At 51.1% G+C, this 18,491-nt stretch overlaps 1 protein-coding gene across 1 annotated transcript in view; it reads right to left on the bottom strand.

The window, feature by feature from the left end:
- The window catches only part of cyldl (cylindromatosis (turban tumor syndrome), like), a 244,796-nt gene that overhangs the window by 184,267 nt on the left and 42,038 nt on the right, over window positions 1-18,491 (bottom strand). Inside the window, exons 5-9 of the mRNA XM_072439059.1 lie at window positions 9,603-9,796; window positions 6,786-7,044; window positions 1,657-1,765; window positions 1,332-1,442; window positions 489-580 (exon numbers count right to left, since the gene is read on the bottom strand). Coding sequence (XP_072295160.1) covers window positions 489-580; window positions 1,332-1,442; window positions 1,657-1,765; window positions 6,786-7,044; window positions 9,603-9,796 — 765 coding nt within the window. The remainder of the gene's footprint in view (window positions 1-488; window positions 581-1,331; window positions 1,443-1,656; window positions 1,766-6,785; window positions 7,045-9,602; window positions 9,797-18,491) is intronic.

Consider the following 18,491-nt stretch of genomic DNA (forward strand, 5'->3'; position numbering starts at 1 on the left):
GGACAGAAGGAGGGTGAAAGGACAGAAGGAGGGTGTAAGGACAGAAGGAGGGTGTAAGGACAGAAGGAGGGTGAAAGGACAGAAGGAGGGTGAAAGGACAGGGCGCGTCTGCATCATGGCCCTCGCACCTGCTCCTCATCACTCCTCCTCTGCTCCCAATCAGCACCAGGCGGCAGCATTTAAGCCTCAGGCAGATGGCTCAGCCGCTCAAACCGTCCTGCGACCCACCGCCTCCCCTCCTCCTCCTCTGCATGCCCCTCATTCTCTACCTCCTCTACACATCTACCACCTCCAGTCTCCAGGCTCCGGGGGGACACATCAGTCTCCAGGCTCCGGGTGGACACATCTAATACAAATAGCTCATGGAGGGCCCATGATCGCAACCTCTTCCGCCGGTGTCTGAGCGCCAAATAACCCACGTAATAAAGCTGCAAAACTGTCCATTCTCGTGGTCTTTGTCTCTCCAGGTGAAATGACAGAGTCTGAACCTTTTTCGTCGGTTGTGAAGCTTTGGCTGAAGCCGTGTTTCTGAAGCTGCTTTCTCAGCTTCATCACGTGACGTCCCTCCACGAAACCATCACTACAAAGACAAACACAGACAAAAATGAGTGTGTTACCGTCTGAGCGGAGTGTGTTACTGTCTGAGCGGGGTGTGTTACCGTCTGAGCAGGGTGTGTTACCGTCTGAGCGGGGTGTGTTACCGTCTGAGCGGAGTGTGTTACCGTCTGAGCGGAGTGTGTTACTGTCTGAGCGGGGTGTGTTACCGTCTGAGCGGGGTGTGTTACCGTCTGAGCGGAGTGTGTTACCGTCTGAGCGGAGTGTGTTACCGTCTGAGCAGAGTGTGTTACCGTCTGAGCGGAGTGTGTTGCCGTCTGAGCGGGTTGTGTTAACGTCTGAGCGGGGTGTGTTACCGTCTGAGCGGAGTGTGTTACCGTCTGAGCGGAGTGTGTTACTGTCTGAGCGGGGTGTGTTACCGTCTGAGCAGGGTGTGTTACCGTCTGAGCGGGGTGTGTTACCGTCTGAGCGGAGTGTGTTACCGTCTGAGCGGAGTGTGTTACCGTCTGAGCGGAGTGTGTTACCGTCTGAGCGGGGTGTGTTACCGTCTGAGCGGAGTGTGTTACCGTCTGAGCGGGGTGTGTTACCGTCTGAGCGGGTTGTGTTACCGTCTGAGCGGGGTGTGTTACCGTCTGAGCGGGGTGTGTTACCGTCTGAGCGGAGTGTGTTACCGTCTGAGCGGAGTGTGTTACCGTCTGAGCAGAGTGTGTTACCGTCTGAGCGGAGTGTGTTGCCGTCTGAGCGGGGTGTGTTACCGTCTGAGCGGAGTGTGTTACCGTCTGAGCGGGTTGACAATGTCCTGCAGAAGAATCCTCTGAACTTCAGCGTCTTGAGGCGAAGTCGATTTAAACAAAAGAGAATCCAGAACCGAGGAGCAACTGAAGAGACTGAAACAGATAAGAGACGTTAAACCACAGGAGCAGGGACAGAGAGACGAGGACATGAGACGTTACACCACAGGAGCAGGGACAGAGAGACGAGGACATGAGACGTTACACCACAGGAGCAGGGACAGAGAGACGAGGACATGAGACGTTACACCACAGGAGCAGGGACAGAGACGAGGACATGAGACGTTACACCACAGGAGCAGGGACAAACCTGAAGAGGACGCTGTCCATGTAGCAGGAGTTGTGGTGACCCTGGATGCCCTTCATCTTTCCCACCAGGAGGCGCTCCACCTGTTCCACGGCCAGAGGAGGAGCCGGCTCTGACAGAGAAGAAGAAAAGAAGAGGCTTAGGACATATAAGCCTGGCTCTCCCTGCTGGCAGAACATCAGGCTTACAACACATTGTCTTCACATAAAGCTTCTGTGAAGAGTGTGAAGCACCCGGCTTTAGAGAAGAGGGGAAGAGAGGGAGAGAGGAGGGAGAGAAGAGGGAGAGAAGAGGGAGAGAAGAGGGAGAGAAGAGGGAGAGAGGAGGGAGAGAGGAGGGAGAGAAGAGGGAGAGAAGAGGGAGAGAAGAGGGTGAGAAGAGGGAGAGAAGAGGGTGAAGAGGGAGAGAAGAGGGAGAGAGGAGGGAGAGAAGAGGGAGAGAGGAGGGAGAGAGGAGGGAGAGAAGAGGGAGAGAAGAGGGAGTGAAGAGGGAGAGAAGAGGGAGAGAAGAGGGAGAGAAGAGGGAGAGAAGAGGGAGAGAGGAGGGAGAGAGGAGGGAGAGAAGAGGGAGAGAAGAGGGAGTGAAGAGGGAGAGAAGAGGGAGAGAGGAGGGAGAGAGGAGGGAGAGAAGAGGGAGAGAAGAGGGAGAGAGGAGGGAGAGAAGAGGGAGAGAAGAGGGAGAGAGGAGGGAGAGAGGAAGGAGAGAAGAGGGAGAGAAGAGGGAGAGAAGAGGGTGAGAAGAGGGAGAGAAGAGGGTGAAGAGGGAGAGAAGAGGGAGAGAGGAGGGAGAGAAGAGGGAGAGAGGAGGGAGAGAGGAGGGAGAGAAGAGGGAGAGAAGAGGGAGTGAAGAGGGAGAGAAGAGGGAGAGAGGAGGGAGAGAGGAGGGAGAGAAGAGGGAGAGAAGAGGGAGAGAGGAGGGAGAGAAGAGGGAGAGAAGAGGGAGAGAAGAGGGAGAGAAGAGGGAGAGAGGAGGGAGAGAAGAGGGAGAGAGGAGGGAGAGAGGAGGGAGAGAAGAGGGAGAGAAGAGGGAGTGAAGAGGGAGAGAAGAGGGAGTGAAGAGGGAGAGAAGAGGGAGAGAAGAGGGAGAGAGGAGGGAGAGAAGAGGGAGAGAGGAGGGAGAGAGGAGGGAGAGAAGAGGGAGAGAAGAGGGAGTGAAGAGGGAGAGAAGAGGGAGAGAGGAGGGAGAGAAGAGGGAGAGAAGAGGGAGAGAAGAGGGAGAGAAGAGGGAGAGAGGAGGGAGAGAGGAGGGAGAGAAGAGGGAGAGAAGAGGGAGTGAAGAGGGAGAGAAGAGGGAGAGAGGAGGGAGAGAGGAGGGAGAGAAGAGGGAGAGAAGAGGGAGAGAAGAGGGAGAGAGGAGGGAGAGAGGAGGGAGAGAAGAGGGAGTGAAGAGGGAGAGAAGAGGGAGAGAAGAGGGAGAGAGGAGGGAGAGAAGAGGGAGAGAAGAGGGAGTGAAGAGGGAGAGAAGAGGGAGAGAAGAGGGAGAGAGGAGGGAGAGAAGAGGGAGAGAGGAGGGAGAGAGGAGGGAGAGAAGAGGGAGAGAAGAGGGAGTGAAGAGGGAGAGAAGAGGGAGAGAGGAGGGAGAGAGGAGGGAGAGAAGAGGGAGAGAAGAGGGAGAGAAGAGGGAGAGAGGAGGGAGAGAGGAGGGAGAGAAGAGGGAGAGAAGAGGGAGTGAAGAGGGAGAGAAGAGGGAGAGAAGAGGGAGAGAGGAGGGAGAGAAGAGGGAGAGAAGAGGGAGAGAGGAGGGAGAGAGGAGGGAGAGAAGAGGGAGAGAAGAGGGAGAGAGGAGGGAGAGAGGAGGGAGAGAAGAGGGAGAGAAGAGGGAGTGAAGAGGGAGAGAAGAGGGAGAGAGGAGGGAGAGAGGAGGGAGAGAAGAGGGAGAGAAGAGGGAGAGAAGAGGGAGAGAAGAGGGAGTGAAGAGGGAGAGAAGAGGGAGAGAAGAGGGAGAGAAGAGGGAGAGAGGAGGGAGAGAAGAGGGAGAGAAGAGGGAGAGAAGAGGGAGAGAGGGGGGAGAGAAGAGGGAGAGAGGAGGGAGAGAGGAGGGAGAGAAGAGGGAGAGAAGAGGGAGTGAAGAGGGAGAGAAGAGGGAGAGAGGAGGGAGAGAGGAGGGAGAGAAGAGGGAGAGAAGAGGGAGAGAAGAGGGAGAGAGGAGGGAGAGAGGAGGGAGAGAAGAGGGAGAGAAGAGGGAGTGAAGAGGGAGAGAAGAGGGAGAGAAGAGGGAGAGAGGAGGGAGAGAAGAGGGAGAGAAGAGGTAGAGAGGAGGGAGAGAGGAGGGAGAGAAGAGGGAGAGAAGAGGGAGAGAGGAGGGAGAGAGGAGGGAGAGAAGAGGGAGAGAAGAGGGAGTGAAGAGGGAGAGAAGAGGGAGAGAGGAGGGAGAGAAGAGGGAGAGAGGAGGGAGAGAGGAGGGAGAGAAGAGGGAGAGAAGAGGGTGAAGAGGGAGAGAAGAGGGAGAGAAGAGGGAGAGAAGAGGGTGAAGAGGGAGAGAAGAGGGTGAGAAGAGGGAGAGAGGAGGGAGAGAGGAGGGAGAGAGGAGGGAGAGAAGAGAGAGAGAAGAGGGAGTGAAGAGGGAGAGAAGAGGGAGAGAAGAGGGAGAGAGGAGGGAGAGAAGAGGGAGAGAAGAGGGAGAGAAGAGGGAGAGAGGAGGGAGAGAAGAGGGAGAGAAGAGGGAGAGAAGAGGGAGAGAGGAGGGAGAGAGGAGGGAGAGAAGAGGGAGAGAAGAGGGAGAGAGGAGGGAGAGAAGAGGGAGAGAAGAGGGAGAGAAGAGGGAGAGAAGAGGGTGAAGAGGGAGAGAAGAGGGAGAGAAGAGGGAGAGAAGAGAGTGAAGAGGGAGAGAAGAGGGTGAGAAGAGGGAGAGAGGAGGGAGAGAGGAGGGAGAGAGGAGGGAGAGAAGAGAGAGAGAAGAGGGAGTGAAGAGGGAGAGAAGAGGGAGAGAAGAGGGAGAGAGGAGGGAGAGAAGAGGGAGAGAAGAGGGAGAGAAGAGGGAGAGAGGAGGGAGAGAAGAGGGAGAGAAGAGGGAGAGAAGAGGGAGAGAGGAGGGAGAGAAGAGGGAGAGAAGAGGGAGAGAAGAGGGAGTGAAGAGGGAGAGAAGAGGGAGAGAAGAGGGAGAGAAGAGGGAGAGAGGAGGGAGAGAGGAGGGAGAGAAGAGGGAGAGAAGAGGGAGTGAAGAGGGAGAGAAGAGGGAGAGAGGAGGGAGAGAGGAGGGAGAGAAGAGGGAGAGAAGAGGGAGAGAAGAGGGAGAGAGGAGGGAGAGAGGAGGGAGAGAAGAGGGAGAGAAGAGGGAGTGAAGAGGGAGAGAAGAGGGAGAGAAGAGGGAGAGAGGAGGGAGAGAAGAGGGAGAGAAGAGGGAGAGAGGAGGGAGAGAGGAGGGAGAGAAGAGGGAGAGAAGAGGGAGAGAGGAGGGAGAGAGGAGGGAGAGAAGAGGGAGTGAAGAGGGAGAGAAGAGGGAGAGAGGAGGGAGAGAGGAGGGAGAGAAGAGGGAGAGAAGAGGGAGAGAAGAGGGAGAGAAGAGGGAGTGAAGAGGGAGAGAAGAGGGAGAGAAGAGGGAGAGAAGAGGGAGAGAGGAGGGAGAGAAGAGGGAGAGAAGAGGGAGAGAAGAGAGTGAAGAGGGAGAGAAGAGGGAGAGAAGAGGGAGAGAGGGGGGAGAGAAGAGGGAGAGAGGAGGGAGAGAGGAGGGAGAGAAGAGGGAGAGAAGAGGGAGTGAAGAGGGAGAGAAGAGGGAGAGAGGAGGGAGAGAGGAGGGAGAGAAGAGGGAGAGAAGAGGGAGAGAAGAGGGAGAGAGGAGGGAGAGAGGAGGGAGAGAAGAGGGAGAGAAGAGGGAGTGAAGAGGGAGAGAAGAGGGAGAGAAGAGGGAGAGAGGAGGGAGAGAAGAGGGAGAGAGGAGGGAGAGAGGAGGGAGAGAAGAGGGAGAGAAGAGGGAGAGAGGAGGGAGAGAGGAGGGAGAGAAGAGGGAGAGAAGAGGGAGTGAAGAGGGAGAGAAGAGGGAGAGAGGAGGGAGAGAGGAGGGAGAGAAGAGGGAGAGAAGAGGGAGAGAAGAGGGAGAGAGGAGGGAGAGAGGAGGGAGAGAAGAGGGAGAGAAGAGGGAGAGAGGAGGGAGAGAGGAGGGAGAGAAGAGGGAGAGAAGAGGGTGAAGAGGGAGAGAAGAGGGTGAAGAGGGAGAGAAGAGGGTGAGAAGAGGGAGAGAGGAGGGAGAGAGGAGGGAGAGAGGAGGGAGAGAAGAGAGAGAGAAGAGGGAGTGAAGAGGGAGAGAAGAGGGAGAGAAGAGGGAGAGAAGAGGGAGAGAAGAGGGAGAGAAGAGGGAGAGAGGAGGGAGAGAAGAGGGAGAGAAGAGGGAGAGAAGAGGGAGAGAGGAGGGAGAGAAGAGGGAGAGAAGAGGGAGAGAAGAGGGAGAGAGGAGGGAGAGAAGAGGGAGAGAAGAGGGAGAGAAGAGGGAGAGAAGAGGGAGAGAAGAGGGAGAGAGGAGGGAGAGAGGAGGGAGAGAAGAGGGAGAGAAGAGGGAGTGAAGAGGGAGAGAAGAGGGAGAGAAGAGGGAGAGAGGAGGGAGAGAGGAGGGAGAGAGGAGGGAGAGAGGAGGGAGAGAAGAGGGAGAGAAGAGGGAGTGAAGAGGGAGAGAGGAGGGAGAGAGGAGGGAGAGAAGAGGGAGAGAAGAGGGAGTGAAGAGGGAGAGAAGAGGGAGAGAAGAGGGAGAGAGGAGGGAGAGAAGAGGGAGAGAGGAGGGAGAGAGGAGGGAGAGAAGAGGGAGAGAAGAGGGAGTGAAGAGGGAGAGAAGAGGGAGAGAAGAGGGAGAGAGGAGGGAGAGAGGAGGGAGAGAAGAGGGAGAGAAGAGGGAGAGAAGAGGGAGTGAAGAGGGAGAGAAGAGGGAGAGAAGAGGGAGAGAAGAGGGAGAGAGGAGGGAGAGAGGAGGGAGAGAAGAGGGTGAAGAGGGAGAGAAGAGGGAGAGAAGAGGGAGAGAAGAGGGTGAAGAGGGAGAGAAGAGGGTGAGAAGAGGGAGAGAGGAGGGAGAGAGGAGGGAGAGAAGAGGGAGAGAGGAGGGAGAGAAGAGGGAGAGAAGAGGGAGAGAAGAGGGTGAAGAGGGAGAGAAGAAGGAGAGAAGAGGGAGAGAGGAGGGTGAAGAAAGGGAGAAGAGGAAGAAGCCCTCACCTGCTTCATCCAAACTGAAGCTGTTTTGAATGGCTCGAGCTTTCTTCAGAGGAGAGCTGTAATTGGACGCCTCTGTCAGGTTTCCAGCGTTGTGATTGGACGTGTCTCTGCTGATTCGAGCGCTGTGATTGGCCGGTTCCTTGCGGAAGCGAGAGTCTGGTCGGCAGGACGAGAGCTTCACAAACAAAGCGTGTTTATCTGGACAAACGAAGCACCTCAGGCCCCTGAAGGTCCCATCGCTCACACCTCTGGGGTCCTCCTGCAACAGACACGCAACAGACACACAACAGACACGCAACAGACACGCATACAGGCAACAGACACACAACAGACACGCAACAGACACGCAACAGACACGCATACAGGCAACAGACACACAACAGACACGCAACAGACACGCAACAGACATGCATACAGGCAACAGACACGTAACAAACACGCAACAGACACACAACAGACACGCAACAGACATGCATACAGGCAACAGACACGCAACAGACACGCAACAGACACGCAACAGACACGCATACAGGCAACAGACACGTAACAAACACGCAACAGACACACAACAGACACGCAACAGACATGCATACAGGCAACAGACACGCAACAGACACGCAACAGACATGCATACAGGCAATAGACACACAACAGACACACAACAGACACGCATACAGGCAACAGACACGCAACAGACACGCATACAGGCAACAGACACGCAACAGACACACAACAGACACGCAACAGACATGCATACAGGCAACAGACACGCAACAGACACGCAACAGACATGCATACAGGCAATAGACACACAACAGACACACAACAGACACGCATACAGGCAACAGACACACAACAGACATGCAACAGACACGCATACAGGCAACAGACACGCAATAGATGCGCAACAGACACGCAACAGACACGCATACAGGCAACAGACACGCAACAGACACACAACAGACACGCAACAGACATGCATACAGGCAACAGACACGCAACAGACACGCAACAGACACGCATACAGGCAACAGACACGCAACAGACACGCATACACGCAACAGACACGCAACAGACATGAGTACAGGCAACAGACATGTAACAGACACGCAACAGACATGAGTACAGGCAACAGACACACAACAGACACGCAACAGACATGCATACACGCAACAGACACGCAACAGACATGAGTACAGGCAACAGACACGCAACAGACACGCAACAGACGCGCAACAGACACACAGAGACAACGTGTGGTTTGTACGATCTTATTCCAAACATGCAGCATACAAATGGATTTCTGTGGTTATTTGGTGACTCTTTGTGATGAAAACAGTTTACACATGGATAAAAGACGTGATCCCGGCAAGTCTGCTCTCTCAGTGCAGAAAAAGCTTCGGTTGTCGTCATGACGTCATCTGGACACCGTCTTGTAAGAGCTAGAAATGCCGGATAACGGAGCTCAAACTTCAGACATGATTTAGTTTAGCAGGAGCTCATCATTTTTGTGCGCCGGTGTGTGCCACAACACACAACACACAACATACAACACACAACACACAACATACAACACAAAACATACAACACACAACATACAACACACAACATACAACACACAACATACAACACACAACAGACAACAGACAACATACAACACACAACACACAACATACAACATACAACACACAACATACAACACACAACATACAACACACAACATACAACATACAACACACAACACACAACATACAACACACAACACACAACATACAACACACAACATACAACACACAACATACAACACACAACATACAACACACAACACACAACATACAACACACAACACACAACGTACAACACACAACACACAACACACAACGTACAACACACTGTTTAAGACACACAAAAATTACAACGACTGAAGCTTTTTCTACAGTGGATCATTCCTGGATGAATGAGGGATTTACACACGTCATGTAGCGTTTGTTATGGTCAGATCTCAGCGTGTGTGTGTTTGTGTCTGTGTCTGTGTGTGTGTGTGTGTGTGTGTGTTTGTGTGTGTGTGTGTGTGTGTGTCTGTGTGTTTGTGTGTGTGTCTGTGTGTGTGTGTGTGTGTGTGTGAGAGTGTGTATGTGTGTGTGTCTGTGTGTGTGTGTCTGTGTGTGTGTGTGTGTCTGTGTGTGTGTGTCTATGTGTGTTTGTGTCTGTGTGTGTGTGTGTGTGTGAGTGAGTGTGTGTCTGTGTGTGTGTGTGTGTGTGTGTTTGTGTGTGAGTGTGTGTGTGTGTTTGCTTGCGTGTGTGTGTGTTTGTACTGCAGTAGTAACTGAGTATATATATATATATATATATATATATATTATACACACACATACTACTGTAGTTACTACAGTAGTAACTGTCGCCAACGCGGCTGGTGCAGAAAAGTTGGAAAAGCTTTTTGCTGCAAGACCCGGCGCAGAAAATGATCAAGAGATTATGCTGTAGTCACGTGCTGCGCGCTGTAGTCACGTGCTGCGCGCTGTAGTCACGTGCTGCGCACTGACCGGAAGAAGGACCAACACAAACCCGCATGAGGTTTCGGCCAATCACAGAAGACGTGAGATTCTCACTGAGACAAAAGGGCGTGTCCTGCTCCTGTCACTCTGACATGTCTAAGGTCTTCCTGTTTGTCAGAGGGCGGAGCCACAGCGTGCGCGATCATTTTACCAAATTGAATGATAAAACCTGACCTGACTGAGCACTTCTCAAAAAACGACAAGTGCGATCTCAAAACAAGATGATTTTGGGATTATAAATTAAACCGGAACATGTTACCAGCTCCAAACCGGCCATCTTGTGCTGGACTTCGGGAAGAAATCCGATCCAGCGAATGGTCCCGAAGCCACAGCCGTTTCCCAGGTCGATCTCTACCACAGAGTCTAGCCCCAGGGAGCTGCAATCCTGCTGCAGCACTGCAGGGGGCGCCATCGAGTCCGGGTCCATGTACAGGTCTTCTGGGTCTGAAAGAGCTGAAGAAAGGTGCAGACATGTTAGGCCATGAGCCACCACCTCAGAGTCTGGTGTGAGAGACCGTCCTCACTGGAGCTTAAGGACAGTAATCGCTCAGTGAATAGCACTACCCTCCAAATCAAAATCATTCTTTCAATCAGTTCAGTTCCTTTTTTGAACCCCTAAGACACATAATAATGAAATCAAATTCAAATAGCCATTCTCAGAGCGGCCATTTTCAAGATGGCCGCCAGCATACCTTAGGAATTATTCGAACATCATTGAATGACTCCCAGGATTCATAGAGGCATAATCTTAGGGTCCAAGCCTATGTTTTGGGGCAGGAGGTCACTAAAATGTGCTGGGCCTAATTATCATATTGAAATTTCAAAATGGCCACTCACAATCATGTCTGAATTATGCAAAATGCTCTACAACAGAGATATATTTATGTTCTTAGTGTCTAAAGTGATGTTTATTGGTATGAGGAGCTCACACAGACTTACTTTAAACAAAGGGGAAGCATGGAATGATATCATTGAAAAACTAAACCATTGGCATTATGCTTGATATTGACCTAATGAAAATTTGAGATCTCACAAACACCATGTGATCAACCAAGAAACAATAACTACACGCAGATTGTCTAATGATTACAAACCTTTTTTGATTTTGGTATAAAAACTTGGTCGACCAATATCTTTTAAGAGACGTTATTAATATCAACACAATTAAAGACTAGTAAACATCAATATTTTAAATTTTGACATTAATGTGATCAAAACTTTAGATTGAGGATCATCTTTATAAGACAGTAACATAGATCGGGATAGTTAATGTTACAAAATGAAAAAATTATGATTTTTACCATATTTGGTTTTAGGAAAACCAATTAGAAACCCAGTGAAGGTCCAAGAGAGAACTTGTCATGGCAGAAGTGAGATCACTTTTGAAGAGAAATGTCTCTGTTTCTAAACAGTAATATCTATAAAACGTTCCATGCAGGCTTCATGACTACTTTCTCATGAATGTACTGCTGGATATAATCATGTTCATCCTGATCCACTGGCTGTTGGTGATTTCAACCTTTCCTCAGCAAAGGATTCATAGGTTTCTGTCCCTACTTTATGGGCTTCTAGGAGATCCCTCTGGACATTTTCAGGTGCAGCAACTGCAGTTGACAAACTGACAAGATCCTTGTTTTCAGGATTCAATGGGTTCAACCAGCTTGTTTCCATCATTTGTATGAGATGATTGCACATCTGCGTCATCTTTTCTGATTGGTGGCAGCTGAAGATCTGCCTGACTGAATTCAGGTTCATTCTGGCCAATCATACCGCTCAGCTGTCTCAGATATTTACTCCTGTATTCCGATGTGAGGTCATATCTTGTGACAGCACCACTTTTCAGACTGAATCTCTTGGTGCCACCTGCAGTCTGTGTGTCCCGGTTGACCTGGTCAACAGGAATGCGTCCAAATGGATTGTGATCACCAATCTGGACGGCAAAGCCTCCTTCCATAAAATGTCTACACACATTTGGATGGTCAGAGGAAAGTTGTGTCATTCTTGCAAAGTAGTAGGGAAAAAACCTTGCATAATTGATTTTATCATATGCAGAGGTCCGCTCATACATGAGCCTCATACATGAGCCTCATACATGAGCCTCATACATGAGCGCCTCATACATGAGGCTCATACATGAGCGCCTCATACATGAGCCTCATACATGAGCCTCATACAGGAGCGCCTCATACATGAGGCTCATACATGAGCCTCATACATGAGCCTCATACATGAGCGCCTCATACATGAGCCTCATACATGAGCCTCATACATGAGCCTCATACATGAGCCTCATACATGAGCCTCATACATGTGCCTCATACATGAGCCTCATACATGAGCCTCATACATGAGCCTCATACATGAGCGCCTCATACATGAGCGCCTCATACAGGAGCCTCATACATGAGCCTCATACATGAGCCTCATACATGAGCCTCATACATGAGCCTCATACATGAACCTCATACATGTGCCTCATACATGAGCCTCATACATGAGCCTCATACATGAACCTCATACATGAGCCTCATACATGACCCTCATACATGAGCCTCATACATGACCCTCATACATGAGCGCCTCATACATGAGCGCCTCATACAGGAGCGCCTCATACAGGAGTGCATTATACAGGAGCTCATTATACAGGAGCACCTCATACAGGAGCGCCTCATACAGGAGCGCATTGTACAGGAGCGCCTCATGCAGGAGCGCCTCATACAGGAGCGCCTCATACATGAGCCTCATACATGAGCGCCTCATACATGAGCCTCATACATGAGCCTCATACATGAGCCTCATACATGAGCGCTTCATACGGGAGCGCCTCATACATGAGCCTCATACATGAGCGCCTCATACATGAGCGCCTCATACAGGAGCCTCATACATGAGCCTCATACATGAGCCTCATACATGAGCCTCATACATGAGCCTCATACATGAACCTCATACATGAGCCTCATACATGAGCCTCATACATGAGCGCCTCATATATGAGCCTCATACATGAGCGCCTCATACAGGAGCGCCTCATACATGAGCCTCATACATGAACCTCATACATGAATCTCATACATGAGCCTCATACATGAGCGCCTCATACATGAGCGCCTCATACATGAGCCTCATACATGAGCGCCTCATACATGAGCCTCATACATGAATCTCATACATGAGCCTCATACATGAGCGCCTCATACATGAGCGCCTCATACATGAGCCTCATACATGAGCGCCTCATACATGAGCCTCATACATGAGCCTCATACACGAGCGCCTCATACATGAGCGCCTCATAAATGAGCCTCATGCATGAGCCTCATACATGAGCCTCATACATGAGCCTCATACATGAGCCTCATACATGAGCGCCTCATACATGAGCCTCATACATGAGCGCCTCATACATGAGCCTCATACATGAGCCTCATACATGAGCGCCTCATACATGAGCGCCTCATACATGAGCGCCTCATACAGGAGCGCCTCATACATGAGTCTCATCCATGAGCCTCATACATGAGCCTCATAGCCTCATACATGAGCGCGTCAAACATGAGCGCCTCATACTTGAGCCTCATACATGAGCGCCTCATACATGAGCCTCATATATGAGTGCCTCATACATGAGCGCCTCATACAGGAGCGCCTCAGACAGGAGCGCCTCATACAGGAGCACCTCATACAGGAGCGCATTATACAGGAGCTCATTATACAGGAGCACCTCATACAGGAGCGCCTCATACAGGAGCGCATTGTACAGGAGCGCCTCATACATGAGCCTCATACATGAGCCTCATATATGAGTGCCTCATACATGAGCGCCTCATACAGGAGCGCCTCAGACAGGAGCGCCTCATACAGGAGCACCTCATACAGGAGCGCATTATACAGGAGCTCATTATACAGGAGCACCTCATACAGGAGCGCCTCATACAGGAGCGCATTGTACAGGAGCGCCTCATACATGAGCCTCATACATGAGCCTCATACATGAGCGCTTCATACGGGAGCGCCTCATACATGAGCCTCACACATGAGCGCCTCATACATGAGCGCCTCATACATGAGCACCTCATACATGAGCCTCATACATGAGCGCCTCATACATGAGCGCCTCATACATGAGCCTCATACCTGAGCCTCATACATGAGCGCCTCATACAGGAGCGCCTCATACAGGAGCGCCTCATACATGAGCGACTCATACATGAGCGCCTCATACATGAGCGCCTCATACATGAGCCTCATACATGAGCGCCTCATACAGGAGCGCCTCATACATGAGCCTCATACATGAGCCTCATTCATGAATCTCATACATGAGCCTCATACATGAGCGCCTCATACATGAGCGCCTCATACATGAGCCTCATACATGAGCCTCATACATGAGCGCCTCATACATGAGCCTCATACATGAGTGCCTCATACATGAGCCTCATACATGAACCTCATACATGAGCGCATCATACATGAGGCTCATACATGAGCGCCTCATACATGAGCGCCTCATACATGAGCCTCATACATGAGCGCCTCATACATGAGCCTCATACATGAGCCTCATACACGAGCGCCTCACACATGAGCGCCTCATACATGAGCGCCTCATACATGAGCACCTCATACATGAGCCTAATACATGAGCCTCATACATGAGCGCCTCATACATGAGCCTCATACATGAGCCTCATACCTGAGCCTCATACATGAGCGCCTCATACAGGAGCGCCTCATACAGGAGCGCCTCATACATGAGCCTCATACATGAGCGACTCATACATGAGCGCCTCATACATGAGCCTCATACATGAGCGCCTCATACAGGAGCGCCTCATACATGAGCCTCATACATGAGCGCCTCATACATGAGCCTAATACATGAATCTCATACATGAGCCTCATACATGAGCGCCTCATACATGAGCGCCTCATACATGAGCCTCATACATGAGCGCCTCATACATGAGCCTCATACATGAGCCTCATACACGAGCGCCTCATACATGAGCGCCTCATAAATGAGCCTCATGCATGAGCCTCATACATGAGCCTCATACATGAGCCTCATACATGAGCCTCATACATGAGCGCCTCATACATGAGCGCCTCATACAGGAGCCTCATACATGAGCCTCATACATGAGCCTCATACATGAGCCTCATACATGAACCTCATACATGAGCCTCATACATGACCCTCATACATGAGCCTCATACATGACCCTCATACATGAGCGCCTCATACATGAGCGCCTCATACAGGAGCGCCTCATACAGGAGTGCATTATACAGGAGCTCATTATACAGGAGCACCTCATACAGGAGCGCCTCATACAGGAGCGCATTGTACAGGAGCGCCTCATGCAGGAGCGCCTCATACAGGAGCGCCTCATACATGAGCCTCATACATGAGCGCCTCATACATGAGCCTCATACATGAGCCTCATACATGAGCCTCATACATGAGCGCTTCATACGGGAGCGCCTCATACATGAGCCTCATACATGAGCGCCTCATACATGAGCGCCTCATACAGGAGCCTCATACATGAGCCTCATACATGAGCCTCATACATGAGCCTCATACATGAGCCTCATACATGAACCTCATACATGAGCCTCATACATGAGCCTCATACATGAGCGCCTCATATATGAGCCTCATACATGAGCGCCTCATACAGGAGCGCCTCATACATGAGCCTCATACATGAACCTCATACATGAATCTCATACATGAGCCTCATACATGAGCGCCTCATACATGAGCGCCTCATACATGAGCCTCATACATGAGCGCCTCATACATGAGCCTCATACATGAATCTCATACATGAGCCTCATACATGAGCGCCTCATACATGAGCGCCTCATACATGAGCCTCATACATGAGCGCCTCATACATGAGCCTCATACATGAGCCTCATACACGAGCGCCTCATACATGAGCGCCTCATAAATGAGCCTCATGCATGAGCCTCATACATGAGCCTCATACATGAGCCTCATACATGAGCCTCATACATGAGCGCCTCATACATGAGCCTCATACATGAGCGCCTCATACATGAGCCTCATACATGAGCCTCATACATGAGCGCCTCATACATGAGCGCCTCATACATGAGCGCCTCATACAGGAGCGCCTCATACATGAGTCTCATCCATGAGCCTCATACATGAGCCTCATAGCCTCATACATGAGCGCGTCAAACATGAGCGCCTCATACTTGAGCCTCATACATGAGCCTCATATATGAGTGCCTCATACATGAGCGCCTCATACAGGAGCGCCTCAGACAGGAGCGCCTCATACAGGAGCACCTCATACAGGAGCGCATTATACAGGAGCTCATTATACAGGAGCACCTCATACAGGAGCGCCTCATACAGGAGCGCATTGTACAGGAGCGCCTCATACATGAGCCTCATACATGAGCCTCATACATGAGCGCTTCATACGGGAGCGCCTCATACATGAGCCTCACACATGAGCGCCTCATACATGAGCGCCTCATACATGAGCACCTCATACATGAGCCTCATACATGAGCCTCATACATGAGCGCCTCATACATGAGCGCCTCATACATGAGCCTCATACCTGAGCCTCATACATGAGCGCCTCATACAGGAGCGCCTCATACAGGAGCGCCTCATACATGAGCGACTCATACATGAGCGCCTCATACATGAGCGCCTCATACATGAGCCTCATACATGAGCGCCTCATACAGGAGCGCCTCATACATGAGCCTCATACATGAGCCTCATTCATGAATCTCATACATGAGCCTCATACATGAGCGCCTCATACATGAGCGCCTCATACATGAGCCTCATACATGAGCCTCATACATGAGCGCCTCATACATGAGCCTCATACATGAGTGCCTCATACATGAGCCTCATACATGAACCTCATACATGAGCGCATCATACATGAGGCTCATACATGAGCGCCTCATACATGAGCGCCTCATACATGAGCCTCATACATGAGCGCCTCATACATGAGCCTCATACATGAGCCTCATACACGAGCGCCTCATACATGAGCGCCTCATAAATGAGCCTCATACATGAGCCTCATACATGAGCCTCATACATGAGCGCCTCATACATGAGCCTCATACATGAGCGCCTCATACATGAGCCTCATACATGAGCGCCTCATACATGAGCGCCTCATACATGGGCGCCTCATACATGAGCGCCTCATACATGAGCCTAATACATGAGCGCCTCATACAGGAGCGCCTCATACAGGAGCGCCTCATACAGGAGCGCCTCATACAGGAGCGCCTCATACTTGAACCTCATACATGAGCGCCTCATACATGAGCGCCTCATACTTGAGCCTCATACATGAGCTTCATACATGAGCCTCATATATGAGCGCCTCATACATGAGCCTCATGCATGAGCGCCTCATACAGGAGCCTCATACAGGAGCCTCATACATGAGCCTCATACATAAGCCTCATACATGAGCCTCATACATGAGCCTCATACATGAGCTTCATACATGAGCCTCATACAAGAGCGCCTCATACAGGAGCGCCTCATACAGGAGCGCCTCATACAGGAGCGCCTCATACATGAGCCTCATACATGAGCCTCATACAGGAGCGCCTCATACATGAGCGCCTCATACATGAGCGCGTCATTCATGAGCGCCTCATACATGAGCGCCTCATACATGAGCGGCTCATACATGAGCCTCATACATGAGCGCCTCATACAGGAGCGCCTCATACATGAGCCTCATACATGAGCGGTTCATACAGGAGCGACTCATACATGAGCCTTATACATGAGCCTCATACATGAGCGCTTCATACGGGAGCGCCTCATACATGAGCCTCATATATGAGCGCCTCATACATGAGCGCCTCATACATGAGCCTCATACATGGACCTCATACATGAGCCTCATACATGAGCCTCATACATGAGCCTCATACATGAACCTCATACATGAATCTCATACATGAGCCTCATACATGAGCGCCTCATACATGAGCGCCTCATACATGAGCCTCATACATGAGCGCCTCATACATGAACCTCATACATGAGCCTCATACATGAGCCTCATACATGAGCCTCATACATGAGCGCCTCATACATGAGCCTCATACATGAGCGCCTCATACATGAGCCTCATACATGTGCCTCATACATGAGCGCCTCATACATGAGCGCCTCATACATGAGCGCCTCATACATGAGCCTAATACATGAACGCTTCATACAGGAGCGCCTCATACAGGAGCGCCTCATACAGGAGCGCCTCATACAGGAACGCCTCATACAGGAGCGCCTCATACATGAGCCTCATACATGAGCCTCATACAGGAGCGCGTCAAACATGAGCCTCATACATGAGCGCCTCATACAGGAGAGCCTCATACAGGAGCGCCTCATACATGAGTCTCATCCATGAGCCTCATACATGAGCCTCATAGCCTCATACATGAGCGCGTCAAACATGAGCGCCTCATACTTGAGCCTCATACATGAGCCTCATATATGAGTGCCTCATACATGAGCGCCTCATACAGGAGCGCCTCAGACAGGAGCGCCTCATACAGGAGCACCTCATACAGGAGCGCATTATACAGGAGCTCATTATACAGGAGCACCTCATACAGGAGCGCCTCATACAGGAGCGCATTGTACAGGAGCGCCTCATACATGAGCCTCATACATGAGCCTCATACATGAGCGCTTCATACGGGAGCGCCTCATACATGAGCCTCACACATGAGCGCCTCATACATGAGCGCCTCATACATGAGCACCTCATACATGAGCCTAATACATGAGCCTAATACATGAGCGCCTCATACATGAGCCTCATACATGAGCCTCATACCTGAGCCTCATACATGAGCGCCTCATACAGGAGCGCCTCATACAGGAGCGCCTCATACATGAGCCTCATACATGAGCGACTCATACATGAGCGCCTCATACATGAGCCTCATACATGAGCGCCTCATACAGGAGCGCCTCATACATGAGCCTCATACATGAGCCTCATTCATGAATCTCATACATGAGCCTCATACATGAGCGCCTCATACATGAGCGCCTCATACATGAGCCTCATACATGAGCCTCATACATGAG

Source organism: Eucyclogobius newberryi, unplaced genomic scaffold, assembly GCF_026437365.1.
Source record: "Eucyclogobius newberryi isolate DKJ021-1_F unplaced genomic scaffold, fEucNew1.0.hap1 SCAF_9, whole genome shotgun sequence".
Taxonomy (NCBI): Eukaryota; Metazoa; Chordata; class Actinopteri; order Gobiiformes; family Gobiidae; genus Eucyclogobius; species Eucyclogobius newberryi.